This window comes from Silurus meridionalis, chromosome 18 (genome assembly GCF_014805685.1).
Source record: "Silurus meridionalis isolate SWU-2019-XX chromosome 18, ASM1480568v1, whole genome shotgun sequence".
NCBI lineage: Eukaryota > Metazoa > Chordata > Actinopteri > Siluriformes > Siluridae > Silurus > Silurus meridionalis.
In genome coordinates this window covers 25,972,405-25,984,551 of record NC_060901.1, presented here as the reverse complement: position 1 = coordinate 25,984,551, position 12,147 = coordinate 25,972,405, and the positions used below count along the sequence as shown (strand labels likewise).

At 43.4% G+C, this 12,147-nt stretch overlaps 2 protein-coding genes across 6 annotated transcripts in view; one reads left to right on the top strand and one right to left on the bottom strand.

Annotated features, from left to right (window-relative positions):
* Nucleotides 1-1,661: 1,661 nt before the first annotated feature.
* On the bottom strand, nucleotides 1,662-6,649 carry c18h1orf131 (chromosome 18 C1orf131 homolog). Of its 2 annotated transcripts, none has more exons than XM_046873782.1 (8): nucleotides 6,442-6,649; nucleotides 5,462-5,751; nucleotides 5,022-5,078; nucleotides 4,548-4,643; nucleotides 3,208-3,297; nucleotides 3,024-3,064; nucleotides 2,734-2,889; nucleotides 1,662-2,517 (listed from the first exon to the last, which is right to left on the bottom strand). In XM_046873782.1, the coding sequence occupies exons 1-7, from the start codon at nucleotides 6,530-6,532 to the stop codon at nucleotides 2,769-2,771; spliced, it is 786 nt and encodes a 261-aa protein (XP_046729738.1). In that variant the 5' UTR covers nucleotides 6,533-6,649; the 3' UTR covers nucleotides 1,662-2,517; nucleotides 2,734-2,768. The 2 variants fall into 2 exon arrangements, with proteins under 2 accessions (XP_046729738.1, XP_046729739.1); XM_046873783.1 differs by having other exon boundaries at nucleotides 1,662-2,455.
* Nucleotides 6,650-6,742: 93 nt separating this feature from the next.
* Nucleotides 6,743-12,147, top strand: part of gnpat (glyceronephosphate O-acyltransferase) — a 28,196-nt gene continuing 22,791 nt past the window's right edge. Inside the window, exons 1-10 of one of the 4 annotated variants that reach the window (XM_046873657.1) lie at nucleotides 6,743-6,925; nucleotides 7,055-7,246; nucleotides 7,323-7,499; nucleotides 8,077-8,206; nucleotides 8,286-8,413; nucleotides 9,533-9,608; nucleotides 9,816-9,967; nucleotides 10,439-10,569; nucleotides 11,528-11,751; nucleotides 11,987-12,147. The exon at nucleotides 11,987-12,147 is cut by the window's right edge and continues 91 nt beyond it. In XM_046873657.1, the coding sequence (XP_046729613.1) occupies nucleotides 6,902-6,925; nucleotides 7,055-7,246; nucleotides 7,323-7,499; nucleotides 8,077-8,206; nucleotides 8,286-8,413; nucleotides 9,533-9,608; nucleotides 9,816-9,967; nucleotides 10,439-10,569; nucleotides 11,528-11,751; nucleotides 11,987-12,147 (1,395 nt within the window). In that variant the 5' untranslated portion in view covers nucleotides 6,743-6,901. The remainder of the gene's footprint in view (nucleotides 6,926-7,054; nucleotides 7,247-7,322; nucleotides 7,500-8,076; nucleotides 8,207-8,285; nucleotides 8,414-9,532; nucleotides 9,609-9,815; nucleotides 9,968-10,438; nucleotides 10,570-11,527; nucleotides 11,752-11,986) is intronic. The other 3 variants (XM_046873656.1, XR_006928559.1, XM_046873655.1) reach the window with 3 other exon arrangements.

Sequence of the window (12,147 nt, the reverse complement as noted above, 5' to 3'; positions counted from 1 at the left end):
GCATTCTTTCCTTAATCCAAGTTGAGGAATCTTTAAAAACCAAGTGTAGAACTTTCCAATTGAGGGTTCCTTTTCCCAACAAAGCCAAGAGTATATATATATATATATATATATATATATATATATATATATATATATATATATATATATATATATATATCATGGAGGCCCATTCTTCCTTTGTCTTTCTAGAAGGTTCTAAGTTGGTGGTAGAACTTTGGATTGGTGGAACTACCCAAAGCAACCTAAAGCATTCTTTCCTAACTTTGAGTTGAGGAATCTATAAGGTGTAGATAAGGAATCTATAAGTGTAGAACTTTCCCAAAAAAACCCACAAGATCACGTGAACCCATTCTTCCTTGTAGTCTGTATAGACATCTGGTGGAACTACCCTTCCTGTTAAATGGCCACAAGGTTCAAACACCTTACACAAATCTCAGGTTTAATATAATACTCAGCAAGGTGGTGCTCCGGACACAGATCGGACTTCGACACTGCCATAGCTAGAAAACCTGTTAGTTCTGTACGAGGCTTAATCTGTGTCTGGAAAACAGGACCTCGCAAGATCATCTTCGGTCTGGTTCCCTAAAAACTTTTAAGAACTTTACGCCATGGGATCACAATGGTGCCAAAAACCCCAGAATGATCAAGAGGGGTGTAGAACTATAGGAAGTATAGGAAAACGTACTTGCTGCTCAGAATTAAGACACGTTTCAGGATCCGAACCTGAAGCTTTTCACACTGTGATACACGTAGGGAATAAGGAAAAACGAAACACATTCCTGAGTAGGTTCTCGATTTCGCACCGTTTCTCTTAAATCCACTGCCCTTGTTTTATTTATCCTCGCGTGGTTTCTAAGCTGTATATTTTTGTAAAGTACCGTATAGTATAGTAAGGAAGCCTGTATTATTTTGCATGGGTCACGATGGAGCCGATACGGTCTGAGCATGAGGTTTTATGATCTTATCTAATACTTGTGTTGTACATAATGTAACGAAATACAAAGTGGAAATGTCGCCCTCTGGTGCTCTGGTGCATTTTGACAGCTAAATGGTGTGCCAGGAATTCTTATTTTTTTGACCACATGCTTAAGCCTTAAGCAAAAACTATATATTAACAAAGAAACAGCACAGAAATGTCATAGTCGGTGTTTTTTGGCACAAAATGTCAAAATAAAATCATTTTGTAATCATAAGCACTTCTTCAGGGACTTTAGCACTTTGAAGGTATAACCGGACCGTGTTTTTCAAATCTCCAGCATCAAAAATATTTACAGACTGATCCTATGTTTGATGACTGGACCTTTAATTCTGGAATATTTCTGAATCGGAAATCTGAAAAGGACCTGGGGTGGTGTTCCAATTCCTCCCAAACCTGTTTTAATAGGCCTGGAGCTCTATAGAGGGAGATCTTCCACCTCTTCCAAACTATGGAAAGCAGATCTTCATGAAGCTGGCTTGGGTATTGTCATGATGGAACAGGTTTGGGTCTTGTAGTGAAGGAACCTTAGTGTTGCACAATACCCTGCTTTTGAAAATAATTCGATTTGACAGCTGTAGTTCCATGTGTTTGACGATAGGGGGCAGCGCTTCAGCGGCACACAGAGTGAATTTTTTTTTTGTTTTTTTCTTTGTTATTGATGAAAATAGAAGCATGAAACTTAAAAAAAAAAAGTATTTATATATTTATTTTATCTTTAGTTAAAACATTTCTACTCCGTTTCAGCGGACAGCGATTTGACCCCTAGTGTGCTTAGATTCCAATTTCTAATTAGGACGTCTAGACGGTGCGTCTGACGTACGGAATGCGCTTCTATTCCGATGTATACTGTGGAGGTCTGAAAATGCTGAACGCGCTGACGATCCCCCCCCCCCATTAAAATATGTTCGATACCCCCCCTCCCCATTACACCCCAAACAGTGTGGACCCCTCGAGCGAATTCCGGACTGTAATTCTTTTTCTATTCGTTTGCTTTTTCTCTTTCACCCGCCGATGTGAACGTTTTGTACCCGTGTGTGTGATTATGGTGTGTAACTCAACAACATTGTGGGTTTTTTTCTCTCTTTTTCATAAACGAGTAAAACTGTGATGAACGAAACGTCTGGTTTTTGTGTTTTTCAATTGTTTATATTCGGAAAGTTACACACACACACACACACACACACACACACACACACACACACACACACACACACACACACACACACACACACACGCATAAACACTGAGTGTATAATAAACCGACGTTTCTTGGCACTTCTACACGTCTACCCATAATGCACTGCACATGATGGATCTCGTTTTCCGGCAAACGTTCACAGTGATGAAGATCCGAAGAGCCGGTTCAGTCCGGTTTAAGCAGCAGTCTTTCCATCTCTCCGTCCGTCTGTGTCTTTCTTTCTCTCTATCAGTCTCACACTCTCTCCATCTGTCAGTCAATCTCTCTCTCTCTCTCTGTCTGTCTCTCTTTTCATCTGTCTCTGTCTGTCTGTCTGTCCATCTGTCTCTCTCTCTCTCTATCTCCCTGTCTGTTTGTCTGTCACAGTCTCTCTCTAGCTCTCGGTCAGTCTCACACTTTCTCCATCTGTCTGTCTTGGTCAGTCAATCTCTTTTTCTGTCTGTCCATCTCTCTCTATATATGTGTCTGTCTTGGTCTACCTGTCCCTCTATCTCTCTCTTTATCTGCCTCACTGTCTCATTCCGTCCGTCTGTCCGTCCGTCCGTCCGTCTACCTCTCTCTCTCTCTCTCTCTCTCTCTCTGTCTTGCTCACTTTCTCTTTTTGCTGTTCAGTTTCTGAATCTCCTTCGTGCTCAGCAGCAGCATGCCATTCTTGAAGCGGCCCACGTGTCCCCCCGGGTCTGCGCCGCCCGATTTGCGTTTCACGTTCCTGCATACAAACAGGGGGAAAAAAATCAACCGATCAATAACTTTGACTCGACAGACAGCGAATGGATCCTACACAATGGGGCCAGAAGTATTGGGACACCCAAGTGTGTGTGTGTGTGTGTGTGTGTGACGTACTTTAGCTTCCCCGATGACCTCTTCTTCTTTTTCAGCGTGTCCTGTGTGTCCAAGCAGACAAGATATGAATTAAATCTCTCACACACACACACACACACACACACACACACACACACACACACACACACACACACACACACACACACCTCAAGAACAGTTCTTATGGCAAGACTCATCATCTTACCGATTTCTCCTCGTCCTCCTTTTCTTTCGACTTCTTCATCTTTAGTGTTTGCTGGTACACTTTATAATTCACGTACTCTTTCTTGGGAGGCTGAAAAAAGAGAGAAAATAAGTAAATGTGTGTATGTGTGTATGGCCAAAAGTAATTGGACACCTGACTTTTCCACCCATATGCGTTTGGGCTTTGGCCCAAAACTCTTCCCCACAGACTTTGGAGACACACAGTTTTGTTGGAGGTCTTTGGATGCTGGAGCATGAAATTTTCTCTTCACTTGAACCAGGAGACCAAAAAAATCTGTTCCACAAAACCGGCTCCATGAATATCTACTTTCCATGAGCTGGAAGATGTTGGAAGTGTACGGGTGAATAAAAAACAAACAAACAAACAACAAAAACTTAATAATAATACTGAATTATACCTTTTTGGAATTCCAGGGATTTCCCCTCAGGATGAAAAAACAAATAAAAAACTAATAGTTTAAAATAATAATAAAAAAAATTTAAATAAACATCAGCCTCACCTTACTGTAAAAATTATTACTTACAAAATGACTAAAAATTAATAAATCAATAAATCAAAGGGCATCTACTTATGAAGGGGAAAAATTTATTATTTTAGTTTGTAATTAATAATAATAATAAAAAAAAAAATCATCTCTCTTTCTTGCAACTACAGTAATTTCCGGACTATAAAGTGCACCCGTATATAAGCCGCACCCGTATATAAGCCGCAGATATTTGACAGATATTTTTGTTTTGAACATAAATAAGCCCCACCTGTCTACACTAATGTACTTTACACAGGCTTTAACGAAATACACGTTACACACAATGTAACAGGTGAAATTTGTTGCGCTTCTTTTAGGAGCATAGCGGTATTTTGGGAAAAGCCTGCCAGAAGCGAGCTCTCCCTTCACCCAGACTCAACGCGTTACAACGGCTTGTATCTAAACAGTAGCCCACCAAGAAAGTCATTGTTCACTGTCTTCCTCCTTCCTTTCACAACTATTTCTCTCGGGAGTTTATCTTTTGGCATCGTCATGCGTTTAAAAATCAACACCGGTGGAAGTTTTTTCTCCCGAAGCCGTGCAGCTCAGAACACAGGTGAGGTGTGTTTTTTCATTTCCGTTGGGAAATTTCATTGGTCTAATGTTATGGGGTTCAGTTTTTTGGCTTGAAGTTTGTGAAACCGGGAAAAACCCAGGAAAAATTCATAAATAAGCCGCTTCATTGTTTAAGCCGCGGGGTTCAAAACGTGGGGAAAAAGTAGCAGCTTATAGTCCGAAAAATACGGTGTATATAAATTTTAGAGGGAGGAGGGATTGTACCCCCTTTCCGTACCCTGGCTCCCAGCATGATGGCTCTGTCCTGCTCAAACACTCTTTGCTGTTGCTTCTGAAATCCTGTGATGCCGAACCGGTGGACGTCCAGACGAGCCTACACACACACACACACACACACACATATATTATATATATATATATATACACACACACACACATATATATATATATATATATATATATATATATATATATATATATACACACACACACACACACACACACACACACACACACACACACACACACATTTATATATACACACACAACACACACAGATTTATATATACACACACTTATATATACACAAACACACACACACACACACTTATATATACACACACACATTTGTATATACATACACACACACACACACACACACACACACACACACACACACACACTTATACACACACACTCAGACACATTTATACACACTTAATGAATATTCTTAAATGAAATGAAAGAGAACCTTCTCCATGCTCAGAACATCTGCTTCCTTTTTCTTTTTCTCCTTCCCTTCATCTGCCTGAGAAAGGGGGTGAAAAAGAAAGAAAGAAAGAAAGAGTAATTGAAAGAGAGAGAGAGAGCAGAGAAACAGAAGAGAGAGGGGAGTGAAAAGAGGGTAAGAGAAGAGAGTAAGAGAGAAAAAAATAAAGGGGAAAGTGATGGAGAGAAAAAAGAGAGTGAAAAAGAGAGAAAGTAAAAGAGCAAGGAAGAGAAAAGACAGATAAAAAAAGAAGAGGGAATGTGGTAGAGAGGATGGAAAGAGAGTAAGAGAATGAGAGAGAGAGAGAGAGAGAGAGAGAGAGAGAATTCACACAAATATAAATATTAATCTTTTTTGATAGAAGTTCTATCCCTCCATCATTTTCAGAAAGTCAGTGAAGGAGTGCACATATCCCTCCTTACTCTGTGTTCAGGTTCCAGAGTTCTCTTCAATCTGTTCTTCTTCAGTGGATCCTGAAACGTGACGATCTCCACATCTTGCACTTTCCCACCTGGATTCCGGGCGGCGAGCGACGTGGAGGCGGAGCTTTGGTGGTGGCAGGGGGCGTCGGTCACGTGACTCACGTACGCATCGCCGTCTCTACAGTCGGGTTTTTCTGCACCATTCTGGACCATTACCTCGTCTTCCTCCTCCACTTCCTGTTTTAGACGGTTCTTCTTATGCTTTCTGTTCAAGCGCTTGTGTCCATCTCCTGCTTAGAGAGAGAGAGAGAAAGAGAGAGACAGAATGAGACAGATCGAAAGAATCCATCCATCCATTCAATCCTAATGTTCTGATCTCCATCCTAATGTTCTGATCTCCATCCTAATGTTCTGATCTCCATCCTAATGTTCTGATCTCCATCCTAATGTTCTGATCTCCATCCTAATCTGCTGATCTCCCTCCTAATGTTCTGATCTCCCTCCTAATGTTCTGATCTCCATCCTAATGTTCTGATCTCCATCCTAATGTTCTGATCTCCCTCCTTATCTGCTTATCTCCCTCCTAATGTTCTGATCTCCCTACTAATGTTCTGATCTCCCTCCTGATGTCCTAAAATCCATCCTACTGTTCTGATCTCCATCGTAATGTTCTGATCTCCATCCTAATGTCCTGATCTCCATCCTGGTGTCCTAAATTCCATCCTAATGTTCTGATCTTCATCCTAATGTTCTAATGTTCTGATCTTCATCCTAATGTTCTGATCTTCATCCTAATGTTCTGATCTTCATCCTAATGTTCTGAACTCCATCCTAATGTTCTGAACTCCATCCTAATGTTCTGAACTCCATCCTAATGTTCTGAACTCCATCCTAATGTCCTGATCTCCGTCCTGCATAACAGTAAATGTAAACATAACCCTTCACATTAGCTTATCATTTAGCATTTCTGAACCACCAACCAAAATCATAGAGCTTGTCCAGAATACGATCCAAAACGTCGTAATGATCCACGTCGGAATCCTCCTCACGTGCACTTTCATTTCGCTTCATCGCGATTCAAACCGAAAAAAAAGAAAATCACGCAAAACTGAAATCCTTCGCACATGTGTACGCCCGTGGCGAACTTACTTCCGGGTTGTCCTCTCTCAGCCACCGTTCTCGCAGCCGCGTTTTCAGGAAGTACCATGCGTTTTTTAAGGCTGAACCTAAATCACGTGATTCTTCCTATACAAGCGCACTTTCTAGGGAGTGATATAAATAGAGTTTGTAGACTATCTAGGGCACTAGATGTGTAAAAGACCTGCGTTTGGGTGCGAGCCGTGTTAGTTTTTGACACCACCCAATTCGTGGAGTGGTGGAGCAGCTTTCTGGGGGAGATGTTTGAATTGTCAACTTTGGAGAGGCTTTGAGGTGGAAAACATGGCGTCCAAAGTCCTGTATTCGGTAAAGAACGCAATCTAGTCATTTTAGTGCATGTTCCTGGGCTGTCCTAGTTGTCTTCTACTCAATTTTAAAGGAATCTTGTCTTCTAGAACTTCCTCCACAGGGTTCTCATCTATAATGTGTGTGCAGGTTCGAGGTCCAGTCCCGAGGAAAAGGGACGATTTCGAGGACGTCCTCGAGGAGAGACGGAAGTCCAGCGACCTCAGATACGCCCTGAAGTGCTACACGCCCGCCGTCTACAGGAACCTGGTGCCCTGTAAAGCTGGAGTCCTGAAGACCCTCGTCCTCCAGTCCGAGGCGGTGAGATACGTCATCGAGCAGGTACGCGTGCCGGACCGTCCCCAGGCAAGATAAGAGAGAGGTCCACGGTTGATCCGTTTCCTTGTGCCGTCCCTAGGTGGCGGCGGAGACCGGTGAGACTTGGGAGGCAGTGCAGGACGAGGCGTCTCAGGTCCTGGAGGAGATGGCCCACCGTCAGCAGCTCAGCACCATCCGATTCTTCGCCTTCACCCTTAGCAAAGCCTTCAAAGCGCTGTACCGGAGCGTCCGCGTCAACGAGGACGGCGTCCAGAGAGTGAGTCCTGTCCTGCGGTCACGTCCCCTCACATGGACACCTGTTCATCCATCTATCCATCCATCCATCCATTCGTTTGTAGATGTGTCTATGTCTGGTTTTAAATCCTTTCACCATCTGTCTTATCCACCCATCATTCTATTCATCTGTCCATGTATCTCTTCTTCTATTGATATTCATCCAACCATCAATCCAGTCAGTCGCTCATCATTCTAACCTATATCTGTCCATCCATCCATACATCCATCCACTCATCATTCTAATCTATATCTGTCTATCCATCCATCCATCCATCCATCCATCCATCCATCCATCCATCCATCTCTTCTTCCATTGATTTTTATCCATCTATTAAACTATCCAGCCATTTATCCCCCTAACCCATATCTCTCCATCCATTCTTCCATCCAGCTATTTATTCTTAGTCTGTATCCATCCATCCATCCATCCATCCATCCATCCATCCATTCGTGTATATCTTCTTTAATTGATATTCATCCATCCAGACCATGTAGGCACTCACCCTTCTAACCTCCATCCATATGTAATGTAATGAGTCACTTGTTCTGGTTTGCAGCTCCAGCAGGCCATTCAGGAGCATCCAGTGGTGCTTCTGCCCAGTCACCGCAGCTACATGGACTTCCTGATGATGTCCTACCTCCTGTTCACCTACGACCTGGCTCTGCCCGTCATCGCCGCAGGAATGGGTGAGGACCCTCACGCTCTGTTCACACTGTTAATGTGGGTTATTCCGATCCGGATTCATGAAACGTTCCCCCGTTGCAGATTTTATGAGCATGAAGTTTGTTGGAGAGATGTTACGCATGTCAGGAGCGTTCTTTATCCGCCGTTCATTCGGAGGAGATAAACTCTACTGGGCTGTTTTCTCCGAATACGTGAAGACCATGCTGAGGGTAAGAAACATTTAAACATCTGTCTGTTTATCTGTCCTCATCCCTTAATTCATCAATATGTCCTTCTATTCATATGTCTTTCTGTTTGCTCATCCATCATCCCCTTTTCCCTTTCGTTCAAGCATCTCTTACATTGATCTTTCCTTTCATCAGTCTATTCTTCACGTTCATTTTTTAGCTATTCTGTAGTCAACAGGCAGGGAGTCCATCCATCCATCCATCCATCCATCCATCCATCCAGCAGTACATTTTAAGCATAATTCCATCCATCCATCTAACCGTCTATCAGTAAATTTAAACATGATTCCCTCCAACCAACCATTCATCTACCTTTTATTACTATCAGTTTTTCTGGAACTCCATCCATCCCTCCCTAAATCCCTCCCTCCATCCATCCAACCATTTGCCCACCCATTAGATCACCAGTGTGCCCATCCATCCATCCATCCATCCATCCATCCAGTTTTTCTGCAACTACATCCATCCATCCATCCATCCATCCATCCAGTTTTTCTGCAACTAAATCCATCCATCCATCCAGTTTTTCTGCAACTACATCCATCCATCCATCCATCCAGTTTTTCTGCAACTCCATCCATCCATCCATCCATCCATCCATCTATCCATCCATCTATCTAGTTTTTCTGCAACTACATCCATCCATCCAGTTTTTCTGCAACTACATCCATCCATCCATCCAGTTTTTCTGCAACTACATCCATCCATCCATCTAGTCTTTCTGCAATTCCATCCATCCATCCATCCATCATCTATCCACCCATCCTTCCATCCATCCATCCAGTTTTTCTGCAAATACATCCATCCATCATGGTCAGTTTTTCTTCAACTATTTCCATCCATCACTGTCAGTTTTTCTGCAACTCCATCCATCCATACAACCTAAGCATGTACATAGTGTACAACCAAATTCAGACCCTAGATTTAAGCATATATTGCATCTATCCATCCTTCCATCACTTTGTGCCATCCTTGCATCCCTCCATCCATTATTTCATCATTCCCATTCAGTTTTTACAAAACAAATACATTTTGTTTGAGATTTTCTTGCGTTTCAAAGATTTTTTTCTAACCTTGCGAATCCTCCGTTATATTCCACAGAACGGTTACGCACCGCTTGAGTTCTTCCTCGAAGGAACCAGGAGCCGAACGGCAAAGTCGCTCACGCCAAAGACAGGTAACCGAAGCACATCTGGAAATCCTTGTGGCTGCTGATGCTGATTGTTCAAGCTTCAGACGTATATCTAACATCCCATATGCTCCGGTGTTAAACAGACTTTAATACCGAGCCCTTTGGGGGTTCTGACAAACACGGGGTTCCGTCGCTGCCTTGATGAAGTATGAGAACGTTTGTTGTCTCAGTTTGTCTGTCCGTCTGGCTCAGGTCTGCTGAATATCGCCATGGAGCCGTTTTTCAAAGGTGAAGTCTTTGATGTCAACCTGGTTCCAGTGAGTATAAGCTATGAGAGGATCCTGGAAGAGTCCCTGTATGCACGTGAACTGCTCGGTGTTCCCAAACCCAAAGAATCCACGTCCGTGAGTAACTCTCCAGCAGCGTACACACACACACAAGTATTGAGAATTTTACAGCCGTATGTGGTTCATTCCCAAAACTGTTACCACAAAATTGGCCGCAAACAATTGTATCATCTTCACAGAATCTCTACAACATTTCCACGGTGTTTCCACAGTATTTTCACAAGATTCCCACAAGATTCCCACAATTTCACCACGTTTCCACAATATCTCTAATAAAATCTTCAAAGAATCTCCACAACATTTCCAAAACATTTTCACATCTCCACAACATTTCCACAACATCTAGTGTAACATCTTCCCAAAAGGGTGGAGCTTCTTAGTACAGAAAATGTGGACTGAATGTGGAATTAGAAAAAAGAAAAAAAAAGCAAATCTGAAGCATGGTGGTGGAAGCTTCATATCTCTCTAGATTTGTTTTCGGCCTTCTGATTCTCACTTGTTCTCACTCCTTTATTTCGGCTCTCTCAGGGTCTGCTGAAAGCCAGAAGGATTCTCAGTGAAGACTTTGGGACGATGCACGTGTACTTTGGCGCTCCAGTGTCTGTCCGGAGCCTATCACAGGGCCACATCGGCCGCTCCCAGTACAACCTGGTGCCTAGGTAATGCACAATTCCATGGAGTACCTTCAAACTAGGTCTCATGCTACCACCACCTCGTTTTGCCGCAGAACCATGGGTGCTCAACACTATTTCCAGCATTGAAGCACGGTGGTGGTGGCAGCATCATGTAGAGAGATTGTATTGGAACTACACCAGTAGCAGTCAGCCTTCAGTGGTTATTATAGTCACCTGGAATGGTTTTCAAGTCCATGGTGTGTCTTCCCCAGAGTCCATTTGTGACATTTCTTGCGTTCTTTATGTGCCTTAGACCATCAACTGTCTTGTACAACTTCATATGACGGCAAGAAATTACGGCAAACCCCTCAGACGCTTTAATGACGAGGCACCGTCCCAGGAAAGGAAGACTGAGAGCTACCTCTGCTGCTGAGGATGCGTTTATTCTAATTACCGGCTCTCAGAAACAAGCAGATTTACACCAACCCAGATTAAACACTATGAATGCTTTTCAGAGTTCAAGCGGCAGACGTATTTCAACATTTGCTGTTTTGAGGTTATTTTGGAAGAACAACGAGCAAAAGGGACTTGCTTGGGCCAAGACTTGCACAGAACTGACGTTAGATCAGTGGAAAACTTTGGTCCAAGCTTGGGTCCAAATTTGGGTAAACGGTCGGTTCCTACTGTGAAGTAAGGAGGAGGTGTGATGGAGATTTAATGGTGACCCTGTTGGTGATTTAGTCAAAATTGAGGGCACTTATCCAACATTGGTATTTTACAGCGACATTCCATCCTGTCTGGTTAGCATTTAGTGGTACCATCTCTGGTTTTTCAACAGGATAATGTCCCCAAGCCCACCTCTAGAGAGCTTTTTTTATCTAAGAATAAAAGTGATTGAGTGCCTGGCCTTCCACAATCTCCCCATTTTAAATCCAGTTTGAAAGTGAAGGATAAGCAGCCAACCATCACTCAACACCTCTTTAAATTTTTCTATCTTTCTCAGACACATTCCTCAGAGGCCAGCAGCAGACACTCAGGCATTTGTGAACGACGTAGCGTTTCACCTGGTGCGCCTGCAGGAGGAGAACATGGTTCTCAAGCCGTGGGCGCTGATCTCCACGCTGCTCCTTCAGAACCCCAATGGCATGGAACTCTCCACCCTCATCCAGCAGGCAGACTGGCTCCGGGGCCTGGCCCTCAGCTTTGGGGCCTTCCTGGACTGGCCAGGTAGTTATTTCTTTTTTTGCCCCCTCGCTCACTTTTTTCCTGCCTGTTTCTGTCTGTTGCTCGGGTTCTTTGTATCTCTCCATCTGTTTGTCTGTCTCCATTTGCTTCTGTATTTTTCCCTCTTTTGCTTCCTTTCTTCTCTTCTGCTGTTCTGTCTCTTGTCCGTCATGTCCTATGTTTCTTCCCACCTCTCAAGAGTTCGGTCTCTCTCTCTCTCTCTCTCTCTCTCTCTCAGTAGGTGAAATGGTCAGTAAGGTGATCAGCTCCAGTCTGGCAGTACACAGGAACTTGGTTTGTGTGTCGGGGGGGCGGGTGCGACTGCTTGTCCCCGAGGTGTCGGGGGCGGAGTGTGGTGCGGAGGAGGCGGAGTTTAACCGGGCGGTCAGCGTGCTTTCC

Coding starts and splice junctions, on each gene's coding strand:
- c18h1orf131 (XM_046873782.1), bottom strand. CDS start 6,532: ATGAAGCGAAATGAAAGTGCACGTGAGGAGGATTCCGACGTGGATCAT. Junction 5,752..6,441: donor GGACAAGCTCTATGATTTTG/GTTGGTGGTTCA, acceptor CTCTCTAAGCAG/GAGATGGACACAAGCGCTTG. Junction 2,890..3,023: donor AGGTCATCGGGGAAGCTAAA/GTACGTCACACA, acceptor GTTTGTATGCAG/GAACGTGAAACGCAAATCGG.